At 42.2% G+C, this 27,980-nt stretch overlaps 1 protein-coding gene across 1 annotated transcript in view; it reads left to right on the top strand.

The window, feature by feature from the left end:
• Window positions 1–27,980, top strand: part of LOC126236723 (esterase FE4-like) — a 426,111-nt gene that overhangs the window by 298,530 nt on the left and 99,601 nt on the right. Inside the window, exon 6 of the mRNA XM_049946247.1 lies at window positions 5,875–6,074. Within this exon, the coding sequence (XP_049802204.1) occupies window positions 5,875–6,074 (200 nt within the window). The remainder of the gene's footprint in view (window positions 1–5,874; window positions 6,075–27,980) is intronic.

The raw sequence follows: 27,980 nt of genomic DNA, 5'->3' as shown, positions 1-27,980 counted from the left end.
CATGGTGTTCCTATACTCTCATAAGGTATCTAACATTGATCTTCCCTTTATTGCATTCATTTGATAAGGACTTATGACATTCTGCAGGAGTGGCTTCATCCTTCTATTCACTAGAATGCCAACTATGATTAATAGACCCTTGGGGAGGCATTTATAGTTCACAACACACTCTTTACACCACCAGATGCAAAATATTATCAGTTCACACTGTCCTTTGTTCAAGGAGACATCTTTTGTTAGGGCTCAGTGTTGTAACTTCAAGTTGAACAAATATATTTCAAGGAAGACGTAATGCATGGAAGTCACAGATCAAGTAAACAGAGTAAGACGTATGTACACATTAACAGTCAAATCATAACTGAGTCCAAGTCTAGCGGCCACTGGCTGGCTGGCCGCTTAGGTGGCGCTGCTGCTGCATGGCTGGCAGACAGTGCCGCATGTAGAGGACACGCGTAACTGTGTGGCGGCACTTTTAAAGATCGGCGAGTCACAACACTTTTCCCCACTTTGAAGTTTTTGCACAGGTCTTGATGGAGGTGGCCTATAGATTGCTAACATCCATAGGTGTTGTTTGACTGGCCATAAAGTCTCAAGGAGGAGGCTTCCCGTACGGACGGAAGTGTCCCCGATGATAACGGGTCGAGATGACAGGAGACATGGGGGTCGAATCTGCTGGTGCCCCGTGCACCAATCAGCCCATTTCGGCAAGTCTGGTTGTTATAAAAGGAGACATGGGCGATGTGTCTGCATCCGTAGGAGAAGGAGGCGAGTAGAGTTGCTCCGACAGATGATGGCCATCTGGTTTCTGCATGGGCATGTCTCCTGGTGGCGTCAGTTCATGCTGTCACCGATATGATGGTGAGAGGACTGCATTGTGAGTAATAAGAGATTACAGTATCCCGAGTGTCAGGTAGAGCCAAAGGTGGTGTAGCGGCATCCGGAACAGGCGTTACCGGTACACGAGGCCGAAGCTGGTCTGAGTGATGCTCTGCAACACCCGTGTCCATCTGGATTTCATACAGGCATTGGCCACGGTGTCGTAAGATGCGGCCAGGACTCCATTTTGGCCGCCTGCCATATCCCCGTACTCATACAAGGTCGGCGGCGGTGAACCGGCCAAGCGAAGGCACCCACGGCCGTGAGGTGGAAGGCCGCAGAAGATGAAGTAGTGTGCGCGGTGTTGGCCAAGTAAGAGCTCAGACGGGCTGTGGTCGCCCATGGGGCTGAAACGGTAAGAAGCCAGAAATTGGAGAAGTGCATCATCAGCAGCAGAAGAAGTCAGGAGTTTCCTCATCTGAGCCTTAAATGTGCGGACCAGTCATTCAGCCCCACCGTTTGACTGTGGATGGAACGGAGGGGCTGTGACATGCATGACGCTGTGCCAGGCGCAAAATGCCCCAAAATCGGAAGAGGCAAATTGCGGACCATTATCAGTAACAATAGTAGAGGGAAGGCCTTCCAAAGAGAAAATGTGAGCATAGCATTGGTGGTTGCCGCGGTGGTAGGCGACTTGCAACGGATAATGAAAGGACAGTTAGAGTAGGCGTCAATAACGAGAAGCCAATAAGTACCTAAAAAAGGTCCCGCGGAGTCAGCATGAATACGCTCCCAGGGCTTCTCAGGCGAAGGCCACGGTGACAAAGATGACTTCGGGGCGGCGGCCTGTGACGCACAAGGGCCACAGGCAGCAAGCATGTGTGCGATTTCAGACTCGATGCCGGGCCAGTACACATGACGGAGCACCAGAGATTTTGTTTGAGAGACACCCCAGTGCCCTTGGTGAAGGAGGCGCAAGACTGAATCACGCAAAGACACAGGTACAACAACATGTGGCGAAGCATTTTTGGTGGAAAAGAGGATAACACCATCCCTAGCCGTGAGGCGGTAATGCAAAGCGTAGTAGTTCTGCAACGGATCAGAAGTCTTAGCGGACAGATGATCTGGCCAACCCTACTAAATACAGCGTAAAACCCGGGAGAGGGTAGGGTCAGAACCCGTAGCAGCCGTCAGCCGGTCTCCGGTGATGGGGAACCCATCCACAACCCGCTGCTTGGCATCATCCAGGTGGAAACACAAAAGTTCATCCCTATTGAATGCCAGATCAGGACCCATGGGAAGGTGAGACAGTGCATCAGCATTTGCATGTGAAGCCATCGGCTGGAAATAAATCTCATAATTGAAACAAGACAAGTAAAGAGCCGAACGCTGGAGGAAGTGTGCAGCCTTGTCGGGAAGTGACGTTGATGGATGAAACAAGGAAACAAGTGGTTTGTGATCCGTAAAAAGATGAAATTTGGATCCATAGGGAAAAACACCAAACTTATGAAGAGCCTAAATAATGGCCAAAGCTTCTTTTTGAATTTTAGAATGCTGTTGTTGGGCATCCGTGAGCATTTTGGAGGCATAAGCAATGGGTTGTTCAGAACCATCAGAAAAACGGTGCGCAATGACTGTACCGACCCCATATTGAGAGGCGTCCGTGGCAAGAACAAGATGTTGGCCAGGTCGATAAGTAGCCAGGCACGGGGCCTGTTTTAGCATAGTCCAATTTCTGGAAAGCCGCATCACATGACGCAGACCAGTGAAAAGGCACGTTTTTATGCAACAGCTGGGCCACCAAAGCAGCAGATGGTAAAAACTTGTGATAGTATGCTATTTTCCCCAAGAAGGCCAGCAGTTCCTTAACAGATATAGGGCGAGGAAGGGCATTGATCGCAGTAACAGTTTGCTGAAGCGGACGAATACCACCCCGAGAGAGTTGAAACCCCAAGTACGTGATGGATGCCTGAAAAAATTTTGATTTCTGAAGATTATACTTAAGACCAGCAGTCTATAAGACATGAAAAAGTGTGCGGAGATTTTGAAGATGTTTGTCAGTGGTGGAGCCAGTGACAACAATGACGTCCTGGTAATTTATACACCCAGGGACAGTGAGCAATAATTGTTCCAAGAATCGCTGAAAGAGAGCAGCGGCGCTGGCAATCCCGAATGGCAATTGTTGGTACTGATAGAGGCCAAAAGGCATGTTAAGGACCAGAAACTGCCAGGGAGCAGTGTCAAGAGGAAGTTGATGATAAGGTTCTGACAGGTCAAGTTTAGAAAAATACTGGCCTCCAGCAAGTTTAGTGAACAATTCTTCAGGTCGAGGCACAGGGTAAGTGTTGATAAGGCATTGAGCATTTAAAGTGGCTTTGAAATTGCCATAGAGATGAATATCACCATTTGGCTTAGCAATGACAACAACAGGAGAGGACCACTCACTGGAAGTGGCAGGAAGCAAGACCCCTGAAGTAGTGAGACGATCCAGCTCCCGTTTGACCTGATCACGAAGGGCCACAGGAATGGGCCGAGCCCGAAAAAACTTAGGCTGAGCAGTGGGTTTGAGTGTGATATGAGCTTCAAAGTCATTTGCACGGCCTAACCAAGGAAAAAAAAGGGATGAAAATGTCGTTGACAAGGAATCCAATTGAGCATAAGGAATAGCATCAGAGATGATATTGAGAGAGTCATCTATGGAGAACCCAGAAACGCGAAAGGCATCGAAACAAAAAAGATTCTCCACATTACTATGGTCGACCACAAATATGGGAACAGTGCGAACGACAGATTTGTAAGATACCTCCAGCATCAAATTGTCCCAAGAGAGAAATCTTCTGTTTATTGTAAGTCCGTAATTGCCTAGTGACAGGGGACTTTTCTTTTTTTTGTGACATGCTGCCCAACGTTGCGGACAATCTTCTCGTGAATGTTTCGTAAAACACTGTGGACATGAAGGAAATTGCCGTGGATTTTACTGCAGTTTCTTAGAGGTTTGTTTACGTTTGGCTGAGGCTGTGCTTGGGAGCATACTGTAGCCACATCGGCCAGTGGGGACAGGCCACATGCTTCGTCAACATCGAACAGAGGTTTTATTTCCCCGACGTCACCCCATGATTCTATTTGCACTCCAGCAGTGTGAGAAATTTCAAAAGACTGAGCGATGGATAGAACTTCATCTAGAGTCAGATTTGCCAACTGAAGGGCACATTGCCTAACTTCTCTGTCGGGCGCCGATCGGATAATAGTATCCCGTACCATGGAATCGGCATAGGATTCTTTGTGAACTAAAGTAACAAATTGACACTTTCTACTGAGGCCGTGAATTTCAGCAGCCCAAGCACGATAGGATTGATTCAGTTGTTTTTGACAACGATAAAAGGCAACACGAGAGGCTACCACATGCATTAGCTTTTGAAATAGACAGACAGAAGTGAGCACATTTGAGCAAAGGACAAAGATGCAGGATCTTTCAAAGGAGCCAATTGCAACAACAACTGATACATCTGAGGTGAAATCCATGAAAGGAACAGAGACTTACATGTTTGTTTGTCCGCGACATGAAATGCCAAGAAGTGCTGTCGAAGATGTTCTTTGTAATCAGACCAGTCTTCCACCATCTCGTCCTAAGGAGGAAAAGGAGGTAGAGACAATGATGAGAGACGCCCCGCATTTGATGCCGCAACGAAATCACAAATCGAATTTGTGAGAAGCGTTTGCTGTTCTATGAGACCTTGCAATAGTTGCTCTAAAGTAGCCATGGAAACATGTGGGTCAATGATGGAAAAGAAAAATCCCTTCCTCGTCACCAATTGTTATAACTTCAAGTTGAACAAATATATTTCAAGGAAGACGCAATACATGAAAGTCACAGATCACGTAAACAGAGTAAGACGTGTGTACACATTAACAGTCAAATCATAACTGAGTCCGAGTTTAGCGGCCGCTGGCTTTCTGGCCGCTTAGGTGGTGCTACTGCTGCATGGCTGGCAGACAGCGCCGCATGTAGAGGATGCTTGTAACTGTATGGCGGCACTTTGAAAGATCGGCGAGTCACAACACTCAGCCTTGAGATTAAGGCATTATAACTTTTCACCAAAAACAATATTGAGAGGAATGCTTGGTGAGTGAACTGAAGACTTTCATTTTTGTTGCTTTGAATTAGAGCATCCAGTAAACCTACACTCTGAACCTTGTCTATTGAATTTAAATGTCACATGAAGAGTAAAGCTCACATTTCATCAGATATGTCAGTTCTCAAGGCTTCTTGAATGTGGAAAATCATTAATGCCAGAACACACTTTCTTGAAATAAGGAACTCCTTTTCTGATGTTATTCATCTGATAGCGCTTGCCCCACACATGACTTAAATATTTCAAGCTACCTTCACTACCTGGTCCCCACTATTAAACTCAGAATACTCAATATGTCCTACGCGTTAAACCTTCCTCTTACAACTCTGTTTTATAATACATATACAATGTTCATAAGATTAGAGTTGCAAAATCCAATTTATAACTGCAAGACATATACTAGAATTTCAAATAAGAAAATAACAACTGATATACAAGCATAGTAGCCTACATATTTTGTGTAACTGCACAGTTCACTCAATTTATCATACATCTAATATGTTCACCAACATATAGGATGCAGATAATTGTCACATCTGCTTCAGGACTTGCAAGGAATCATGCACATATTTGGGTTAAGAAAATTCAGTACACCTTTAGTCAAAGAACACAAAGAAAACAAAATGTGAAACATGCCAAATATTTTCAGATAGAAGCACTGGAACTGACTTAAAATGTTCATTTCTGCCTGATATTCTAATTTTATGTGCAAAGACTGCAGATAGTTTGGTCTTGTCAGAAAGTATATTGTATATTTTTAGTATATTTCATGCAATAAGTAACATTTTTTGTATTTGTCAATTCTATTTTATTTCATATTTCTGGGGCCCATGGGACCCCACAACATGTTAGCACAGTTTCAAAATACCAGCACAGTTATGGGTTTATCTGCAAGTGCAAGGTTTTTTTGTTGCTTGGTTCACAGGATTATTCCACAAGGCTATAATGCAGAGTGGTTCAGCCTTAAGCATGTGGGCAGCAGCAGATGGAATCCGCGAGAAAAGTTTTAAACTCGGAGAGCTTCTGGGCTGTCATACTGACAGCAGTGAGGAGCTTGTTCAATTCCTCAGAGGGGTCGACCCTCACAAGCTTGTTGAAACATTCCCCAAAGTTGTTCCTGAAAAGGTACAGTAACACACAGAACTTCTTTGCAAATGTATGTTAAACTAACAATAAATTACAGTAACCCACTGGTGCCGTATGCACATACTTTCCACAGTAAAGAGGCAAAGCTTTGCTGTAAATGGAAGAACGAGTTGTCCCATATAGTAAACAATAAGTTGCAGTTTGTCAATCCACTTATTCCCTCTGGTCAACCTTTATAATAAGAAATTTCACTGACATATTTAGAAATAGGATACTACCCAGAATCTAGGTCTTCTGATGGGCAAGTGTTCAGGAAGATGTATTTTATATCTACATCATCATCTACACTCTGCAAACCACTGTGAGATGCATAGCAGAGGATACGTCCCATTGTACCAGTTATTAGGGTTTCTTCCTGTTCCATTCATATATGGAGCATGGGAAGAATGCTTGTTTGAATGTCTCTGTATGTGCTGTAATTATTCTAATCTTATCCTCACGATCCCTATGTAAGCAATATATAGGAAATTATGGTACTTTCCTAGAGTCATCATTTAAAGCAAGTTTTTGAAACTTAGACTTTCTCTGGATAGTTTAGGTCTACCTTCAAGAGTTTTCCAGTTCAGTTTACAACACTGACATGCCATGAAACACACTAATGTTACCCTCTGAGAGGATTTCAAAGTTTGACCATGCATGTGTCTTATGGAAAAGGTTATTGGACAATAATTTCAAATTTTGTGAAGTTGACAGTAAAACCAAACAGGGCCTTAACCTTGGGAGTTAACAGAAGTGGTAAAATTATAAGTGAATGAAAAAAAAGAATAGTCACCAGCCTAATTAGGCACATTAATTTGGAAATACATATTTGAGAAAATTGGTTATTAGTTATTAAAGTTGCTTTTGTTGAGGTTTCCCTTTGAATAGCGAACAGGATACAAACTGACACAGTGCACTCTATACTGTGTGTAGCAGGAGTTACCAATAATGCACACACCAGTAAATTATGGGGAGCAAAATTGCACCAAGCTCATAACAATGATGGCCACAATCAATAGCATTACTTAATCAAAATACTGAAACATCACTGCATGAAGTGCAGAACTAATTTTGGACATAAGGGGCTTCTATCTTGACTGACATGAATAACGCAAATAAAGATGAATAACATCTTAAATAAGCTGTTTAAGCTCCTCTGCATATAGCAGTTTTCCTTAATAACAGTAATAATTCATTTTTTTCTTAATAGGAGAACAATATGATGGGGACCCATAAACTGGTATAGTTTCACTAGCCAAGGTTCTATGATTATTGCAAAGTAAAAACTATCTCCAAAAGCTAATCATTCATGTAAATTACTTTGCAAAGTAATAAAATGCAACACTGGGCTTAATGAACTTCAAAAGGAACTATTTATGATGGGTGCCAAAACCACACTATCTTTGAAAATGTGCGTAATTCACTTCTAATAGTACTACTGCAAATCGGTTCAATAAAGATTTATATTTACTTGTAGTTTAATACCTGTCAAGCAGGTATTCTTGGCAATAATATTTACACAATCTTGCACTGTAATCTTACAAAACTATATTCTATAATAAACTAAGGATACTTTAGCAAAAGCCTATCCAACTTCACCTTTATGGTTTTTAACCTTTAAATAATTAAGGTTATTACCTTCCTATCAACTGATCTTTAAATTTTTGTACTTAAACTTCATATCTTAACAATTTCACTTGAAGTAATCCATAAATAAAGCATCCAAATTTTACTCTTACTTTAACTTTTTCTACTTCTTTTACTTTACATAAAAAATCACTTTTAAACACATGAATGCCAGAATTGTTCATTTAAATCAGGATACTCAGTTTTAAGAAAATTTAGGTGAGGACCCTGCATACATCCATGAACAGGATTGAAGTTATGGCTTCAAACACAAATTGACATTTTATGTGATTATTATTGAAACAACACACAAATTAACTGGTCCATGCCAATATACATTACATAACTGAATGTATGACATCTCTAACTGTACTCATGGCTCTTGATGTGTGAATGGTCTATAAAATCTCTTCTTGGCTTTGGATTTTCAACGTATTAGAGCCATTCCATTATTCTGTGAATACCAAATAATAGCCAGATCCACATCTGAGGCAAGTCCCATCTAATGCAGCTTCCAATTGCCTCTCTTAGCACCCCGAGGTGTACCATGCTAAGGGTAGTCACACACTGCATGCCATTCACACAAAGGAGCCACTCAGCTTGACTGCCAAATCCATCTTTTACATCATGCCATGTCACTTTTGTTGTGGAGGGACTTCCCTACAGTGTTTACATGTTACACATACAACTGCCCTAAGCATGAACCAGCTTTTAATAAACATACTTCTTTCATAAACATATTCATATTAAAACAATTTAAAATTTCAACATATCCTTTTGCTTTTTTCATAAATGCAATACAAAACTCTAATTTTCTTGACATACATCAAGGAGTTCAAACAACACAGAATACACACTTCATAAATTGCAGGTACATAGTTACTTAAAATAAACCTACTCCTAATCAATATAAGTGTTACAGGTACCTTCAGTATCGTGACACTCTCTCATGGATTAAAAAAACGTATGACCATTTATGCTGCCCCTCTCAGTATATGTTCAGAATCCCATGTTAGTCCTATCTGATATGGGTCCCATACACTTGCAAAATATTCTAGAACTGGTCACACAAGTGATCTGTAAGCATTCTCCTTTGTAGATTAATTGCACTTTTCCAGTAGTCTACCAATAAATCAAAGTCTACCACCTACTTTACCCTCGGCTGAACCTATGTTACCATTCCATTTCATATGCTTCAAAGTGTCACAAAAGGATATTTGTATGAGTTGGCTAATTCCAACAGTGACTCAATGATGTTATAGTCATAGAATATTACTATTTTGATTTTATGAAGCACACAATTTCACATTTCCAAACATTTAAAGCAAGTTGCCAGTCTTTGAATGACTTTGAAATCTTATCAAGATCTGACTGAAAATTCATACAGCTTCTTTCAGATGGTACTTTGTTACAGACAACTGTATCATATGCAAAAACTCTGAGGTCCTTATTAATATTGTCTGTAAGGTCATTAACATACAACAGCAATGGCCAGAACACACTTCCCTGGAGCACACCCATATTACTTTTAGATCTAATGGTAACTCTCCATCCAAGATAACATGCTGTGTCCTTCCTACCAAAAAGTCCTCAGTCCAGTCACAAATTTCTCTTGGGACCCTATATGATTGTACTTTTGACAATAAGCATAGGTGTGGTACTGAGTCAAATTCTTTTTGGAAAACAAGAAATACTGCATGTACCTGACTGCTTTGCTCTGCCTGATTTTATGTAGTCAGGAGAGAGCATCTGTAATTTCCTCTGAGGATATTATCACTATTTTTGGTGATACATCATGAGTATTGTACAAATTTTAATTTTGTGTGTGTGTGTGTGTGTGTGTGTGTGTGTGTGTGTGTGTGTGTGTGTGTGTGTGTGTGTGTGTATGTGTGTGTGTGTGTGTGTGTGGTTGTGTGTGTGTGTGTGTTTGTGTTTGGATCTCTCTCTAGGCTGTAAGGGTAAAGTTTCTAGTGTGTTTTCTGAGTAGTTAGCTCACCAAACCTCTTAATCCTTTTTAGTGGTCACCCACCTACATTTATGTGATGTATTGTTCTACATTTTTGCAAGTGCATTTTAATATGATTTGTAACATCTTGCTCAACTTTGAATGATCAGGGATGTAATATCCTGTGTCTTTAATTGTAGCATTTCTTTTAGACTCACGTGCCTCAAATCTTAGCTATATGGTCCTGAGAATCACATACTTAGCTGTCCTGATATGTACACACCATAATCACTACCACTACTATAATTATGGTCTCACTCATTTGTATTTCCCAGAGCAGTGTAAGGTAAAACACTACACTATCACAGAAGAAATTGCTTTATTAGATTTTTATTGGATTTATTAACTATTAATTTCAAGGCCTTCACTTTTGGTGGTGACAATTAATGATGTTAAAAACCTCACATTTTCATGTCAAAAGGCATTTTGGATAAGAAACCTCTAAATTGGCCAACAGTTACTTATGAGAAGAAGCACCAAGAGCATAAAAGGCAATCTCCCAGAAAGTCTGAAAATATCTGTACTCAAACCAGTTCATAAGAAAGAAGGCATAACATCTCCAGTCCATGACACTAATTTATAATATAAAAAAATAACAGAATACTGACTGCATGATCCGATAGTTTGAATCTAACAATATACTTAAATCCTAACCACATGAGTTCAGGTCCAGCCTTTCTATACTCTAAACAATTGAGAACCTGGTAGCAAATGAACAAAACTACCATCAAAATAAAAAGGTGATAAAGTGCAACTCAGATGGGTCAAAAAAAAACACCACTAAGGAGTCAGGGAGAATGCTTTGTGTCTAATACAGCATTATTTGATCATTAGGAAAGAATTATTCATATTCCTGTATCAGGCTCCATGCCTGAAGTTCCTGGTGCTGGATGAGTGTATTGAGCAGTTTTGCATCTGGCTCTTCCACAACAACATGATCCTTGTGGAAAGGGGCTGGGATTGGGAGTGGCATTTGGATGGACTATGAGACTCTGGAGGTTGGGTGGGTGATGGAACACCACTTTAGGAGGGGTGGGAAGTGTCTTGGGTAGGATATGGTTCAATTGTTCCAATCTGGGATGGTACTGGTTGATGAAGGGGACACTGCTTCATGGCTGGTTCTTCGGGGTGGTGGGAGGATTGGGAGTGTGGAGGGAAATGGCATGGGAGATCTGTTTGTAGACTTGGTCTGGGCTTTAGTGCCTGTTGTGAAGGCCTTGGTAAGAGGCTCAGCGTACCAAACAGGGAAGTTCTTGTTACTGCAGATATGCTGTCCCTGGGTGGCCAGGCTGTATGCGAGGGATTTTTTCGTGTGAAAGGGCTGACAGCTGTCAAAATGCAGGTACTGTTGGTGGTTTAATGTGGACAGAGGTGTGGATGGAATCATCAGAGAGGAGGAGGTCAACATCTAGGAATCAGATGGCAGAGAAGGTGTTGAGGTTGTGAAGGAATGGAGATAGGATATTTTGGTCCTGAGTCCAGATCATGAAGATATCATCAATGAATTTGAACCAGACTAGGGTTATGGTGTTTTGGGTGGCTAGGAAGGTCTCCTCTAGAGGAACCATAAAAAGATTGGCATATGAAGGTGTCATGAAGGGGCCCATGGTTGTGCAGTGGATTTGTTTATACACCTTCCCTTCAAAGGAGAAGTAGTTGTGGGTTAGAATACAGTTAGTAAGGTGTATGAGGAATGAGGTAGTGAGTTTGGTGTCTGAAGGATGTTGGGAAAGGCAGTGTTCATTGTTGATAAAACCATGGGCAGGAGGGATATTGGTGTATAGGGAGGTAGTGTCAATGGTGATGAATAGGGATCCAGGAGGTAAAGGTGTGAGGATGGTGGAGAGTCAGTGAAAGAAGTGACTGGTGTCTCTGCTGTGGGAGTCTAGATCACTGGCAATTGGTTGGAGGTGTTGGTAAATGAGGGCTGAAATTCTTTCAGTGGGTGCACTATAACCAGCTACAAAGGGGTGTCCAAGATTGTTGGGTTTGTGGATTTTGGGGAGCATGTAGAAGGTGGATGTTCAGGGTGTCATAGGGTTGAGGAGGGAAATGGATTCATGGGTGAGGTTCTGGGAAGGTCCCAAGGCTTTAAGCAGGGATTGGAGTTTGTAATGAACTTCTGGGATGGGATCACCCTAGCAGAGGTTTTAGGTGGAGAAGTCAGATAATTAGCAGAGACCTTCTGCTAGGTAGTCACTGTGATTCATAACAACAGCAGAGGAAACTTTGTCTGCAGGCAGGATGATTATGTCAGGATTTGCTTTGAGGTTGCATAAGGCTATTTTTTCTTCTACTAAAAGGCTGGTGTTCTGAGGAAGGGACCTGGAGAAGGATGGTTAGGCTAAGTTGGAAATATGGAACTCCTGGAAGGTGACCAGCTGGTGGTTAGAGGATGTCAAATTAAACATCTTTCAGGCATCAATTTTCAACTTCATTTTATTGGGCAACCAGTTTCATCATTTTGCTATACCATCTTCAGGCCCCTGACAGATCTGTACAAATAATCTACCTCACTTGTGATCAAAACAGGGGCCAGCAATACTGGTACTAGTAGATATTTGTTACAGTGACCACTTCAACCATCACCTGCTGAAACTGGTTGCCCAATAAAATAAGGTTAAAAATTGGCAGTTGAAATGTGTTTTTACATCCTCTATTGAACAGCAGAGTCCCGCAACCATCACTAAAAAGATGGACATACAGAGTGCTGGTGGGAGGGAAGGAGGATCATGGTTGCATGTTGATATGAACTGGAAGAGGCAGGATTCAGTGTTGGAATTAGGGTGATTTTGGTTGGAGGGATTGGTGGCAAAGAAGTGCTTTCATTGCAGGGATTGAGAGAAGGAGAGCAGGTCTTTGACAAGTCCAGCTTTGTTAAATTTGGGTATATAGCTGAAGGCAAGGTCTTTAGATGGGACTGAAACTTCTTTGGAGATGAGGATTTTGGTGGAAAGGTTAACAACTGTGTTATGGGAATGTTTTGGCTTTGGATTTGTTGGAGAGTTGGAAGAGAGTTTTGGAGGATGTGGCAAGTTGAAATGGTCTCCTAACTTTTTCACATGATCCTCCTCAACCCAGTGTACCACCTTCCTAGATGTTGACCTCCTACTCTCTGATGGCTCCATCCACACCTCAGTCGACATTAAACCAACAACAGTACCTGCATTTGGCAGCTGTCATCCCTTTTACAACAAAAAATCCTTCCCATGCAGCCTGGCCACCAGGAGACTGCATATCTGCAGTGACAAGAGCTCCCTTTTTCAGTATGCTGAGGCTCTCACCAAGGCCTTCATAGATGGGCACTATCCCCAGACCTAATCTGCAAATAGATCTCCCATGCCATTTCCCCTCACACTCCCCACCACCTCTAAGAACCAGCCATGAAGTGGTATCCCGTTCATCACCCAGTACCACCACAACTGAACCACACCCTTTGCCAGGTCTTTGATTACCTATCACATTGCCCTGAAATGAGGGACATCCTACCCTAGATAAATCCCACCCTTCTTAAAGTAGTGTTCCACTGCCTATCTCACCTGCACAACATCCTAGTCCATCCCTATGTCACTCCCAGTCCCAACCCCTTGCCACAAGGATCATATTCCTGTGGAAGACTCAGGTGCAAGACCTGCCAATCCATCCACCCAGCTCTATTCCAGTCCTGTCACAGGTTACGCTATCCCAACTGTGAAAGCAGCCATGTCATTTACCAGCTCCACTGCAATTATTGCAGATGTTTTTATATTGGTATGACTTCCAACCAGCTGTCCACCAGGATGAATGGCCACTGCCAAACTGTGGTCAAGAGCAATATAGACCATCCTGTGGCACAACATATAACTCAACATAACACATTTGATTGCAATGCTACTGTACTACCTGAGCCATCAGGATTCTTCCCTCCACCAACAGCATTTCTGAACTGTGCAGATGTGAATTATCCTTAAAATACACTCCTGGAAATTGAAATAAGAACACCGTGAATTCATTGTCCCAGGAAGGGGAAACTTTATTGACACATTCCTGGGGTCAGATACATCACATGATCACACTGACAGAACCACAGGCACATAGACACAGGCAACAGAGCATGCACAATGTCGGCACTAGTACAGTGTATATCCACCTTTCGCAGCAATGCAGGCTGCTATTCTCCCATGGAGACGATCGTAGAGATGCTGGATATAGTCCTGTGGAACGGCTTGCCATGCCATTTCCACCTGGCGCCTCAGTTGGATCAGCGTTCGTGCTGGACGTGCAGACCGCGTGAGACGACGCTTCATCCAGTCCCAAACATGCTCAATGGGGGACAGATCCGGAGATCTTGCTGGCCAGGGTAGTTGACTTACACCTTCTAGAGCATGTTGGGTGGCACGGGATACATGCGGACGTGCATTGTCCTGTTGGAACAGCAAGTTCCCTTGCCGGTCTAGGAATGGTAGAACGATGGGTTCGATGACGGTTTGGATGTACCGTGCACTATTCAGTGTCCCCTCGACGATCACCAGTGGTGTACGGCCAGTGTAGGAGATCGCTCCCCACACCATGATGCCGGGTGTTGGCCCTGTGTGCCTCGGTCGTATGCAGTCCTGATTGTGGCGCTCACCTGCACGGCGCCAAACACGCATACGACCATCATTGGCACCAAGGCAGAAGCGACTCTCATCGCTGAAGACGACACGTCTCCATTCGTCCCTCCATTCATGCCTGTTGCGACACCACTGGAGGCGGGCTGCACGATGTTGGGGCGTGAGCGGAAGACGGCCTAACGGTGTGCGGGACCATAGCCCAGCTTCATGGAGACGGTTGCGAATGGTCCTCGCCGATACCCCAGGAGCAACAGTGTCCCTAATTTGCTGGGAAGTGGTGGTGCGGTCCACTACGGCACTGCGTAGGATCCTACGGTCTTGGCGTACATCCGTGCGTCGCTGCGGTCCGGTCCCAGGTCGACGGGCACGTGCACCTTCCGCCGACCACTGGCGACAACATCGATGTACTGTGGAGACCTCACGCCCCACGTGTTGAGCAATTCGGCGGTACGTCCACCCGGCCTCCCGCATGCCCACTATGTGCCCTCGCTCAAAGTCCGTCAACTGCACATACGGTTCACGTCCACGCTGTCGCAGCATGCTACCAGTGTTAAAGACTGCGATGGAGCTCCGTATGCCACGGCAAACTGGCTGACACTGACGGCGGCGGTGCACAAATGCTGCGCAGCTAGCGCCATTCGACGGCCATCACCGCGGTTCCTGGTGTGTCCGCTGTGCCGTGCGTGTGATCATTGCTTGTACAGCCCTCTCGCAGTGTCCGGAGCAAGTATGGTGGGTCTGACACACCGGTGTCAATGTGTTCTTTTTTCCATTTCCAGGAGTGTACATTCTCCACTCCTATAACTATCCTGGCTTCAGTCTACAGTAATGTACCTTCCCCTCACCCTCCACTCATCTCATATTCCACCCTGTTTATTTGCCACACTGCCAATGCATCTATCCACCTTTCCCCTCTCCTCTGTTTTTCTGCTCCCTGCCCCACGACCTCCTGATGCTGCATTTGTTGGCATTCTATTTCCTGCCCACTCCACCAGACAATATTCATCTCTCTCCCCATCCATATACTACTATCACTTTCCCCTCCATGCCCCCTACATATTGTTTCTTGCGTCCCACATCATAGTTACATTTCAGCCCAAGATACTGGAGTTAGTGGTTATGTGTGCATGAGGTGTGCTTGTTTGTGAGTATGAACGGTATGTGTTCTCTTTTGCTGATGAAGGCTGTAGCTGAAAGCTTTATGTAAGTGTCTACTAATTGTGCCTGTCTTGCAGCTTACTGTGTCTCCATTACAGTAAGTAGCAGAGTGTCTTTTCCTGCATTGCTGAGTTTCCATTGTTTGTTTTTAGAAACAACACATAGAACAGCATCTGCCACACATTAACTGTAACTGTGATTGTCACTCTGCTACTCATTTGATAACAGTGCCTAAGCAACCACAATGTTCGTATATATCATGTCAGATCATAAAATAACAAAACATACTGCTTCATATTCTGGAGTTGGCACATAAATTCTCAGTACCATCGCATAAGTACAAACCATAAGTTGCTTTTAGTTCTCATTCTCCATCTTCATCAGTGTAATTTAGCTCACCAAATCATACACATGCAAAACAACCTTCACTCCAGAGCAGACCAAATGGAATAGCCATGAAACAGAATAAAACAGAATGCTAAGTTTTCCTTCAAAAACAGCAAGGCATTGGTGTCAGCCATGTCCTCATTACTCACAGGTTGAAGCCACTTTTTCCTCAAAGATCTCAGGCAGAAAACATATGTAGCAAATGCAGCACTGGATATGTGGTAGTTGATCAATGGCCAGAGATGTAACAGCAAAACAATTGCTCACAATAACACATATATAATAACAGACATGTAATATGGAAGGTGGCAAATTAGAACATACACTTTCCATAACTGAAGTCAAGGAATGTTATTTTGAAAAGATATCACTGCAGATTATTTTACTTTGTTTTATTGACTTTTTGGATGTAACACACTTTGTAAGTATTCTTAAACCCAACACAGTTAAATGAATTTTACTTTCCCAAAGAAGTTTTCCAATTAATCTTTCATGTTACAACTGTCCAAGTTTACTAAAATGGTTCAAATGTCTCTAAGCACTATGGGACTTAACATCTGAGGTCATCAGTCCCCTAGACTTAGAACTACTTAAACCTAACTAACCTAAGGACTTCACACACATCCATGCCTGAGGCAGGATTCGAACCTGTGACCATAGCAGCAGCACAGTTCCAGACTGAAGTGCCTAGAAGCACGTGGCCACAGCAGCCAGCTCAAGTTTACTAACTAATGTCACATCAAGTGATAGATAAAAGTTTATTTTCATGTAACATAAAACACATAGAAAAATATGATATTTACAGTAGTAAACATTCAAAAATAAGTAATGCAAGATGTAATTAATCTACTGAAAGAAAACACTCAACTAATACATGCATAACTGGCTGTGTTTCTTGCCACATAGTGTTTTAACCCATACACACTGTAATGGACCCCTCCCACAATTTGGTGTTGTCACTACTATTGGTGAAGGTAAGGTCTCTTTTTTCAAAAATACACAAGGAGTCAGATTTATAATAAACTATTTACTTATTTTCTATTCTCATGTTGGCTCCAGTTCTTCACGTCTAGGGGCTGATTCTCAAAGCCGCAATTTTTGATATTATACATTCTCATGGTTCCAGTTGACATAATTAATTTTGAAGTAAGCCTGTGCAAATTTTTTGTTTTCACATTAATTTATTCTCTTACATTTTTCTGTATCACATTTGTCTTTTGAATTTTCACATTAACAAAGCCAAAATTACATTGTTCTTCCAAAATACAAAAACATGTCCAGTCACATAAGAGGCATGCCCACTACTACTTCATTCTGCAGTAATAACAATATTGCAAAGGGTTTACTAATTGTCTTGACAAATGGATTTCTATTAATTTATATTATTATTTTATAAATGAATCCAGAAATAAACATAAAAATAGCACCAAATTGCATAATTAATAACAGAAATTTTCAGTGTGCCAAATATTTTGCAATTTCAAATCTTTCTAAAAAAATTAATTTCGACTGTACATTCTAAGCTAGTACATGTCAATTGTAAAAAGGAAAATAAAGTAATTTCTTTTTATAGATTTTAGCTTGTAATATAACACATCATGTACAAAATCATAAGAATTTTTTAGAAAAACTGCTGAGATAATATTAACCTGTTCAAAATTCAAAAATATTTCTGGTATCGACTAGTTCTGTTGAGGAAAAGTAATGCTAGTGGCAGGTGTCCCTTTACAACATCCCCCTCCCAAAATTTGGAAACAATATGTTTACAGTACTTTGTGACATACTATAAAGTTTGCCAAACAGCGTACAAAATGATACCGAAAGATAGAATACAGATGTATAGAAGTATCTGATACATAACATATTACAATAAGAAAAATGTCTGCTATAAAAGTCATAATTTATACATATATCAGGACATGCCATTCAGATTTTCAGATCTGTGGAACATTCTGTGACAAGACAAACAATTTGTACAAAGTCAAAACTACAACATTACAACAATAAACTATAGAAATAAGTGCAGAGATAATGTAAATTACTAGAATTACAAATAGCAAGTTTACACCTATAAAATCACATCTTCAAAATCTTCAAAAGAGAAGAGAAAAAATTCAGAGCCTAAATGTACGACGAGTGAGCCGACTCGAAAAATTCACGACGACGGGTACAGACCAGAAGAATATACTCAGTCATGAGTAGGAATATAACACAAAATCAATCAGCCACATAGACAAGAGTATTTAAGTATATTTTGACTCTTGAAAGTATAACATAATGAAAAAATATTAGGGCCTACGCCTACAATGTGGGGACCGACCCACGAATCCAAAAATGTTTTGACAATTCAAGTTCATAATCATATCAATAAGTTCAATCATATGTAAAGCATAATTACAAGAAGCACCTAGCCTTAATCTCTCCTTGAGTACATCCACACAGTCGCGATGACCAGAGGTACCCAAAACAGAGTTAAGCATGAGTTTGCCAACAACTCAAGTTCCAATGAGATACAATATTGCAGTACTCAGGATAAATACAGATAATAAGAGTCATAAACAGCTTTGAACGATGACATAATCGAGTAGACTGAGGACCAAAATCAGTGAGTGAAATCAGAAATGTATACATCTTGTTGTACTGTCTATACCAGTAAATGCCTTCCACACTGTTCGCTGATTGTTCGTACGACCTAACCTATGTCCATAAAGGCCTAGAAGATTATTTAAAATTCATAAAAATGCATATGCTGAGTTAAAGTTACATAGTGAATTGGGAAGTTAATCCCCCTATTAAAAAAAAAAAAAAAAAAAAAAAAAAAAAAAAAAAAAAAAAAAAAAAAAAAAAGTACAGTTACGTGGATTAACACTGTCCATAGCAGTGATTATTGTTCTAAGCAAATAATTCCACGAATTCTTCATATAGGATAATTTATTGGCTAACAATTTACAAATCTCAGTCACAACACTGATGTAGTTGACAGATGCTTGAGTACATTACTAAGCAGCTATGATCTCTTGTAAGTCAACTTGACCAGCAAAGGTGTAGCCATGCAGGAGTGTGGAAATGGATCCACCCACATCTTTCAGTTTCCTCCCTAGATTTGCCTGTCTAGCATTCATATCAAATCCTGCAACATTTTTTTGTGTACTAAGTATGCTGTTCAATACCTCCCTCAAATCACACGGCATACACTCTGCCTATTTATATTGCAAAAACAAGTGTATAGGGTTCATGTCAGACTGGATTAAAAGGTGTTCACATATGAAACTTTAATAAACAGAGCTAAATACAATGAAAAAAGAACTAGTAAAGTGATACACACAGATATACAAAGATACTATTCCTGATTTTTACAGTACAGGATATGAAAATCCATTACTAGATATTCAATGGCATTGTTTCATTTCAAAAGTGTAAAAGGATCTACTCATTTAGAATCGTGGCATATACATGTAGGAGTAATTTCACTACATAAAGGAAAACGCTTGTGTGGATTTTATACTGTGAACGACCACTTTTATTTTAATACAATACATACATACATTAACTCGTGAAAAGAACACTGGTTGTTTCCTCCAAAGAACCTCGCTCGCAAAGAGAATGTTTCAGTGTCCTGTTGACTATTGACTTGTCACTCCCACACAGCCCCCCCCCCATCCCCACCCCCCACCCCCTCCCTAAGTGCGGAGCACCCAGTATGGTGGGGTACTTAAACTTCACCTCTTGGCCTGCCCGAGTGCGGATAGTGTGGGTGTGGGTGCTGCTTGATGATTCCGCTGCTGCATTAGGTCCCCTGGTGTGGAGCTCCAGTGAGTCACAGCTGTCTGGCTCTGCAGAAGGTGTGGGTTCATTGCAAGTTGTGTCTGAAGTTGTTTGTGAGACTGCAGTCAGTGCTGTCATTGTCCAAGCCAGTTTTACCCGCTCAATGGAAAGCTGGTTGACTTTCCCTGGAGGAGGATATCCATTGTGTGTGTGTTTCCCATCCTAGCACTTGGTATGGTCCAGTGTACGGTGGCTGTGCGGAGCATGATGTGGGAACAAGTATCGAGGGACTTGTGTATGAACACTGGATGCGTGCCATGCTGAGACGTCGGGGCTGCACGTAGCATCTCTGCCTGCTTCCTCATTTGTTGCAAGAGGTGTGGTAGTTGTGTGTCATCTGGGAAAGGAACTGGTGCAAGGAATTCTGCTGGAACACAGAGTGGTTCTCCAATCGAGTAGACTGAGGATCAAAATCAGTGAGTGAAATCAGAAATGTATACATCTTGTTGTACTGTCTATACCAGTAAATGCCTTCCACACTGTTCGCTGATTGTTCGTACGACCTAACCTATGTCCATAAAGGCCTAGAAGATTATTTAAAATTCATAAAAATGCATATGCTGAGTTAAAGTTACATAGTGAATTGGGAAGTTAATCCCCCTATTTTAAAAAAAAAAAAAAAAAAAAAAAAGTACAGTTACGTGGATTAACACTGTCCATAGCAGTGATTATTGTTCTAAGCAAATAATTCCACGAATTCTTCATATAGGATAATTTATTGGCTAACAATTTACAAATCTCAGTCACAACACTGATGTAGTTGACAGATGCTTGAGTACATTACTAAGCAGCTATGATCTCTTGTAAGTCAACTTGACCAGCAAAGGTGTAGCCATGCAGGAGTGTGGAAATGGATCCACCCACATCTTTCAGTTTCCTCCCTAGATTTGCCTGTCTAGCATTCATATCAAATCCTGCAACATTTTTTTGTGTACTAAGTATGCTGTTCAATACCTCCCTCAAATCACACGGCATACACTCTGCCTATTTATATTGCAAAAACAAGTGTATAGGGTTCATGTCAGACTGGATTAAAAGGTGTTCACATATGAAACTTTAATAAACAGAGCTAAATACAATGAAAAAAGAACTAGTAAAGTGATACACACAGATATACAAAGATACTATTCCTGATTTTTACAGTACAGGATATGAAAATCCATTACTAGATATTCAATGGCATTGTTTCATTTCAAAAGTGTAAAAGGATCTACTCATTTAGAATCGTGGCATATACATGTAGGAGTAATTTCACTACATAAAGGAAAACGCTTGTGTGGATTTTATACTGTGAACGACCACTTTTATTTTAATACAATACATACATACATTAACTCGTGAAAAGAACACTGGTTGTTTCCTCCAAAGAACCTCGCTCGCAAAGAGAATGTTTCAGTGTCCTGTTGACTATCGACTTGTCACTCCCACACAGCCCCCCCCCCCATCCCCACCCCCCACCCCCTCCCTAAGTGCGGAGCACCCAGTATGGTGGGGTACTTAAACTTCACCTCTTGGCCTGCCCGAGTGCGGATAGTGTGGGTGTGGGTGCTGCTTGATGATTCCGCTGCTGCATTAGGTCCCCTGGTGTGGAGCTCCAGTGGGTCACAGCTGTCTGGCTCTGCAGAAGGTGTGGGTTCATTGCAAGTTGTGTCTGAAGTTGTTTGTGAGACTGCAGTCAGTGCTGTCATTGTCCAAGCCAGTTTTACCCGCTCAATGGAAAGCTGGTTGACTTTCCCTGGAGGAGGATATCCATTGTGTGTGTGTTTCCCATCCTAGCACTTGGTATGGTCCAGTGTACGGTGGCTGTGCGGAGCATGATGTGGGAACAAGTATCGAGGGACTTGTGTATGAACACTGGATGCGTGCCATGCTGAGACGTCGGGGCTGCACGTAGCATCTCTGCCTGCTTCCTCATTTGTTGCAAGAGGTGTGGTAGTTGTGTGTCATCTGGGAAAGGAACTGGTGCAAGGAATTCTGCTGGAACACAGAGTGGTTCTCCATATACCAACTCTGCTGAGGAACAACTGATGTCTGTTTTTAATGCGGTTCATAACCCCAGCAAAACCAATGGCAACGCTTGAGTCCATGAGTCCTCGTGGCACATCAGGGCAGCCTTTAAAGTTCGGTGCCACCTTTCCACCAAACCGTTGCTGGCCGGGTGGTAGCTAGTTGTCCGGTTTCATTGGAAGCCGCAGAGTTTCGACAGTTGTTGGAACAGTGTCGACTCGAACTGGCATCCTTGATCAGTGGTAACGAAAAATGGGCACCCAAAATGAGCCACCCCAGTTTCCAAGAATGCCCGTGCAGTAGTCTCTGCAGAAATGTCCCTGATTGGTGTAGCCTCTGCCCACCATGTGCAACGATCCACTGCCGTAAACAAGTACCTTCTGAAGGGGGGAGGGGTCCAACCAAGTCAATGTGTAAATGCCAAAACGTGCCGTTGGGGTTGGGAATTGTCCTACTGGAGTGTGAACATGGCGTCCCACTTTGCTACATTGACACTGATAGCAGCTGCTGGCCCACTTCCATGTATCTTTCTTGATGAAGGCCACACAAAATGGTCCATCACTAACTTCACTGAGGCACTGATTCCCGGGTGTGCCAGGTTGTGAATGCTGTCGAATACCTTTCGTCGGAACTGGGGGGATAATGTATGGGCGTGGTCTAACCATAGAGGTGTTGCACCATACCTTAAATGTGCTGCAGGGGGCGTCCACAAGTTGTAAACCTAGGCCGGTGGATGGGTCCACCAACAAGGACTTCAGCTGCGCATCTGAAGCCTGTGCCCTTGCCAATTCAGAATAACCCAACATTGGACTTATCCCATTAATACCTGAGAAATAGTCTGCCACAATGTTGTTGGCACCATGGATGTGACGCACGTCTGTCAAAAACTGGCATATAAACTCTATATGGCGGGCCTGGCAGGGGGAACATGAATCGCTGATTTTGTAGAAAGCTGCCACGAGAGGTTTATGGTCAGTGTACATGGTGAATTGCCTGCCCTCAACGAAAGGGCGGAAGTGCCTGACACTTTCATACATTGTGAGGAGTTCCCTGTCGTATGCACTCCAATGAGTTTGACTCATCTGTAGTTTTTGTGAGAAAAAACTTAGTGGCTGCCAATGACCCTTCACTCTCTGGTACAGTGCTGCACTGATTGCAACTTGGCTTGCGTCCACTACTAGGGCTAGCTGAGCTCCTGGTGCAGGGTGTGCAAGCCCCACTGCGTTGTGATGGCTGTTTTGCAGTGCCTTGAAAGCAGTGGGCGCTTGCCAATTTTGTTGTGTCCGGCCAAGGCATTCTTCAGTGGCGTCTGGATTGCTGCTGTTCCGGGAAGGTGGCGACGATAGAAATTTATCATCCCCAGGAATCGTCAGAGATTGTGGTAGTTTTGAGGTCGTGGTAGGGTACGCAACAACTCCAGCTTCTCTGACAATTGGAAAATGCCCTGAGCTGACACTTTATAACCCAGGAAGGTTACCACGGGTCCCCCAAACATGCACTTGTCCTTGTTAAGTGTTATTCCATGAGCACTAAGCCTGCTTTGCACCTCATTTATGTGTTCCTGATAGTCCGAAACATTTCCCGAAAACACCAGAATATCATCTAAATAGGTGAAACAATATGGCAACCCTCTTAGCACACTGTCTAGAAACCGTTGCCATGTTTGGGCAGCATTTTTCAGCCCGAATGGCATCACCAAAAATTCAAACAGCCCAAATGGGGTTGTCACTGCAGTCTTTGGTATGTCCTGCTCTGCCATTGGGATCTGATTATAAGCCTTACGGCAATCCAAAACACTGACTATGGTTGCCCCGGCCAGTCAATGTGTGAAATCCTGTATATGTGGCACAGGGTATCTGTCGGGAACAGTTCAGGCATTCAAAGCACGATAATCACCGCACGGGCGCCATGACCCATTCTTTTTATGGGCGAGGTGCAGAGGAGAGGACCACGGACTGTTGGATGGCTGTATAGTTCCTTCCTGTAGCATCTCGTTGAAAATGGTCTTGGTTTCCTGCAATCGATCAGGTGCAAGCCTGCGAACACATGAGGAGACTGGTGAGCCTGGAGTTGTACGGATGTGGTGCACTGTCTCATGCTTCACCCTGCTCTTTCTTGTTCCATGTTGTGGTTTGGGTGTTGTCGCCTTTGCGGTTGAAACAGCCGGAGCCTGTTGTTGTGTCATCAACTGTTTTGATGTCGTTTGAGCCATCTGCACGTCAGATTCCTTTGTCCCTATGGTGTCCTCCCAGGTGGGTGCGCTGAGGTTATCTACCCTTTGGCATGCATGAGAGGTCGAACATCCTTGTATTCCCGGAATAACCCATCCATTGGCAGAATGGACGAGTTGTGACTTGCGTAAATCTATGGACAATGCATGTTTTGCCAGGAAATCAGCACCTAGTATAGGTTGGTCAATATCAACCATAACGAAGGTCCAGTTGCATTTTTCTGGTAGCCCAATGTCCACTGCCAGGGTTTTCTGTTCATATGTGTGGATGACTGAATCGTTGACTACTTTCAAAGTGGTCTCTTCAGCACGTTTGTCTGACGGGAAGAAATTTACAGGCAGAGTGCTGACATCTGAGCCGGTGTCAACCAAGAACATCCATCCTGTAGAGCGATCAGGAATGAAAAGTCTTTGTGAAGCTGTGTACCTTACAGCTGTGGGAGAAGTTGATCCGCATAAATTAGGCTCATGCTGAAATGGGGGGTGTTCTCCTTCCATGTGTCTGTGAGTTTTTGGCACAGTTGCTTGTTGTCATGGTTGGCTGCGCCTAAAGCAGGCTGTGGGATGCATTTGGGTGTGAGCACGGTACCTTACACTTCGTAGCTTGCGCAGCGTGCGCGTCAGCTCGCGACGACGCGTGTGTGTGTCAGCCACTGCAACATTACGTGGCTCTAGCCACTGCAGCTGGGTGGTCAGCTGATCGATGGCAGCACAGAGAAATCAGAAATCTTTGGTCGTGTCCGGCACTCGTTGTGCGGTCGTGGCAGCACAAGCTGGAGGCACCGCGTCAATCGGCTCCGGCCATGCTTGGCTGGTGTCGTTGGCTGAGGTGGTTGTGGCGGCGGCCACTGTGGTGCGCGAGTCGAGCAGGGAGTGCGCTCTATCGGCCACTTGCAGAAATTCGCCTAATGGCCAATCCTCGTAAGCAATTAAAGTTAAGCACACCTGTGGAGGTAACTGCTGTTGCCATATGAGCCACAATAACCAGCGAACGGAAAATGTGAAACTCGTGGGAGCGGCACCGACATGGATGATGAAAATGTGAGCACATTTGGGCGTGTCCTGCAGGCTCGATGTGCGAGGCAATATCTTGTGGTGGCAGCGCGGGACCCACCGGCACATGCAGCGTGGTTGGAAACGTAACGTCGTGGATGAAGTCGGTTTGGGATGTAGGAATCCGCGGCACTGTGAACTGAGGAGTTTGCTGCATCGTGTTGAGCTCCTTCTTGATATTCTGGATGATGCCATCGATGTTGCACAAGAGGTTCTGTGCAGATGACATGTCGATACGAGACGTCACGGAAAATATCTAAAGAAACTTGTCTACTGTCACACCACTTAGTTACGGGGTCACCACTTATGTAGGAGTAATTTCACTACATAAAGGAAAACGCTTGTGTGGATTATATACTGTGAATGACCACTTTTATTGTACCGCAAAAACACAATATATACATACGTTAACGCGTGAAATGAACACTGGTTGTTTCCGCCAAAGAACCTTGCTCACAAAGAGAATGTTTCAGTGTCCTGTCAACTATTGACTTGTCACTCCCACATACCTATCAAATTCTAAAGCACAAATCTATTACAAAACATTATCATATAGTTGTATGAACCTGCGAATACAGTGTGTCATAGATTTAAACTCAGTCAATAGATATGACAGAACTTTAGAAATCTCTTCATCTTACATACTACATGCCTGACAAACAAAACACAATTATATAGTCATATGAATCTGCAAATATAGTGTATATTTTCTTTCAGACTAGGGATAATTATGCATCCATGTTCAAAGGTCTTATCTTCTGTACTAAAAGTTAACAGTACTTGAGACTTTAACAATTTGCTTTGTTTACCAGTAGCTCCTCTTATCTTTACATGTGCAATGGACACTTCCACGAAATTCTTGCTATACTTGATCTTGTCTCTAAATTATTCAGATATACTGCAAATTGGGCTACCTGTATTAATCAATTACATTCCTTCTGGTCAATCTTAATTTTAATGTAAGGACAACGAATATCTGAATCATCTTCTCTGTTGTCAGACACTTCATGCGAAAGATCACTTTCAATTTCATCAAATGCTACACCCACATTGTCTTTACAGGGTTTATCAACTTTACTGGTATCACAGAATTGCTTTGTTTACTCGTGTTATCAGGTAAAGATTAAACATGATGAATGGATACCATGGCACAATTAACATCACTTGTTACAGAAGGAACACAAAACATATTACTGTCAAAATTACACTTCCTACTTAGATCTTCTTTCACTTCATTCCACCAATTGGGATACAAAATCTGAATAACCATAGCTAATTTATTCCAGAATGCACATTTATCTACATTATCATCAATCTGGTCCCAAACAGACTTTAAAAATGTTTCATCTTTATTCTCTAGGTTCACAGATAACTCCCCTTTACTGTTTTGATCAGTACTCTGCATGACATTAATGAAAAACTGCGTTGACTGGACTGGTATTCCATGACTCTCACTTATAATATCAGAGACATCACTTACCTTACCTATATTGTCAACATCATTCACAAATAACTCTGAAACTTCATCATTTTTGAACTCCACAAATACCTGATACTCATCATTATCATATTCTTCCAAAACCACCTCATCAACAACATCACTTTCTATTCAAGTCCCATCTCCATCAAAGTCACTTACCTCACCTACATTCATTTGCAATAAGCTACCAGTCTCAGACTTACCAATCTCAGTTATTTTGGAAAAAATGACATTTTGACTGTGGATTGGCTGATTGATTCATCTGTAAAATTTTTTGTTTATTCATAGATGCAACACATGAACCTGGGTTCAGTGTATGCCGCCTTTAGAATCTGATGATGGTCAATGTATGGCCAAAACCAGTTATGACTGTGTCCATAAACATGTGATTGCATTTATAAATTAACAAAAAATTTTACAATCTCAGTTATTTCTATCATTCCAATTATTATGGTACATACTTCTTCCTACTGCCCTATCCATCCTGTCAATATATTTTAAAATTTGTTCAAGACAATCGGCAGGTCCATGTACTAGTGTACTAAATCCCACTGCAACCTTTCTGTCAATCTCCTTTCAAGTGCATCAATCAAGGTCTTTCCATCAAATGGTTTGTCAAGGTGAGTTAATTTTTTAAGTTGGTCCTTACAAAACTCCTTCAAAGTGCAGTCGCTGTTTCTGTAATTAGGACCATTCAAAAATTTACTTTTGATTCTTCCCTGTTCAGCTTCCAAACAAAATTCATTTAAAAAAATTTTTCTTGAAATTTTGATGTTTCCCACTGACGTAAATTTAAATTTACATGATAGAACTTTGCTTTCAAGGCATCTTTTAACAAATTTAATTTTTGACTGTACTCATTCCTTACACAAAACTATCTCTACGGTACAGAAAATCCACTGGATGTAAATTGTCTGATTGAAAACTTTTGATAGGAGTGTTGTACCATGCAATACCATTGTTTGCACACAGACTTTGGTTCACATGAACTTCTTGAAATGCTAAAATTTTTTGAACTAAAACAGTTACATTAGTTTGCATATTGTTTTCAACATTTAAAATTGTTGATCTAAACTGGGGATGTTTTGTTCCATTTATTCTTCTGTGGCCTTCTATTCAACTCTGACATCATCAAAATTCGTCAGTTGTCTTGCTGATCCAACTATCAAGTCATTTTCCAAAACAATAAATTTATTTTCTAAAATGAAAACGTTTTCATGCACACTTTTAACCTCTCTGACAACCCATTTTTTAGCTCTGAAGCTTGATTACTGAGTTGGTCCATTTGATCTTGTACCCTGTCCATTTTACTGTTATTTTCAGTTCTTATTTCAGTTAATTGATCATTAACTGACCTACATTTGCTATTGTCATCTGTCTTCATTTCCTGTAGTTTTGCCAAAATTAACTGCAAAATATCAGTTTTTATTTAAACTTCCTGACAGATTAAAACTGTGTGCTGGTCCGAGTTTGAGTCTTGGTCCAGCACACAGTTTTAATCTGCCAGGAAGTTTCATTTCAGCACACACTCCGCTGCAGAGTG

This window comes from Schistocerca nitens, chromosome 2 (assembly GCF_023898315.1).
Source record: "Schistocerca nitens isolate TAMUIC-IGC-003100 chromosome 2, iqSchNite1.1, whole genome shotgun sequence".
NCBI lineage: Eukaryota > Metazoa > Arthropoda > Insecta > Orthoptera > Acrididae > Schistocerca > Schistocerca nitens.
Note: the sequence above shows the minus strand (reverse complement) of the source record. Positions and strands in the feature narration are given on the sequence as shown.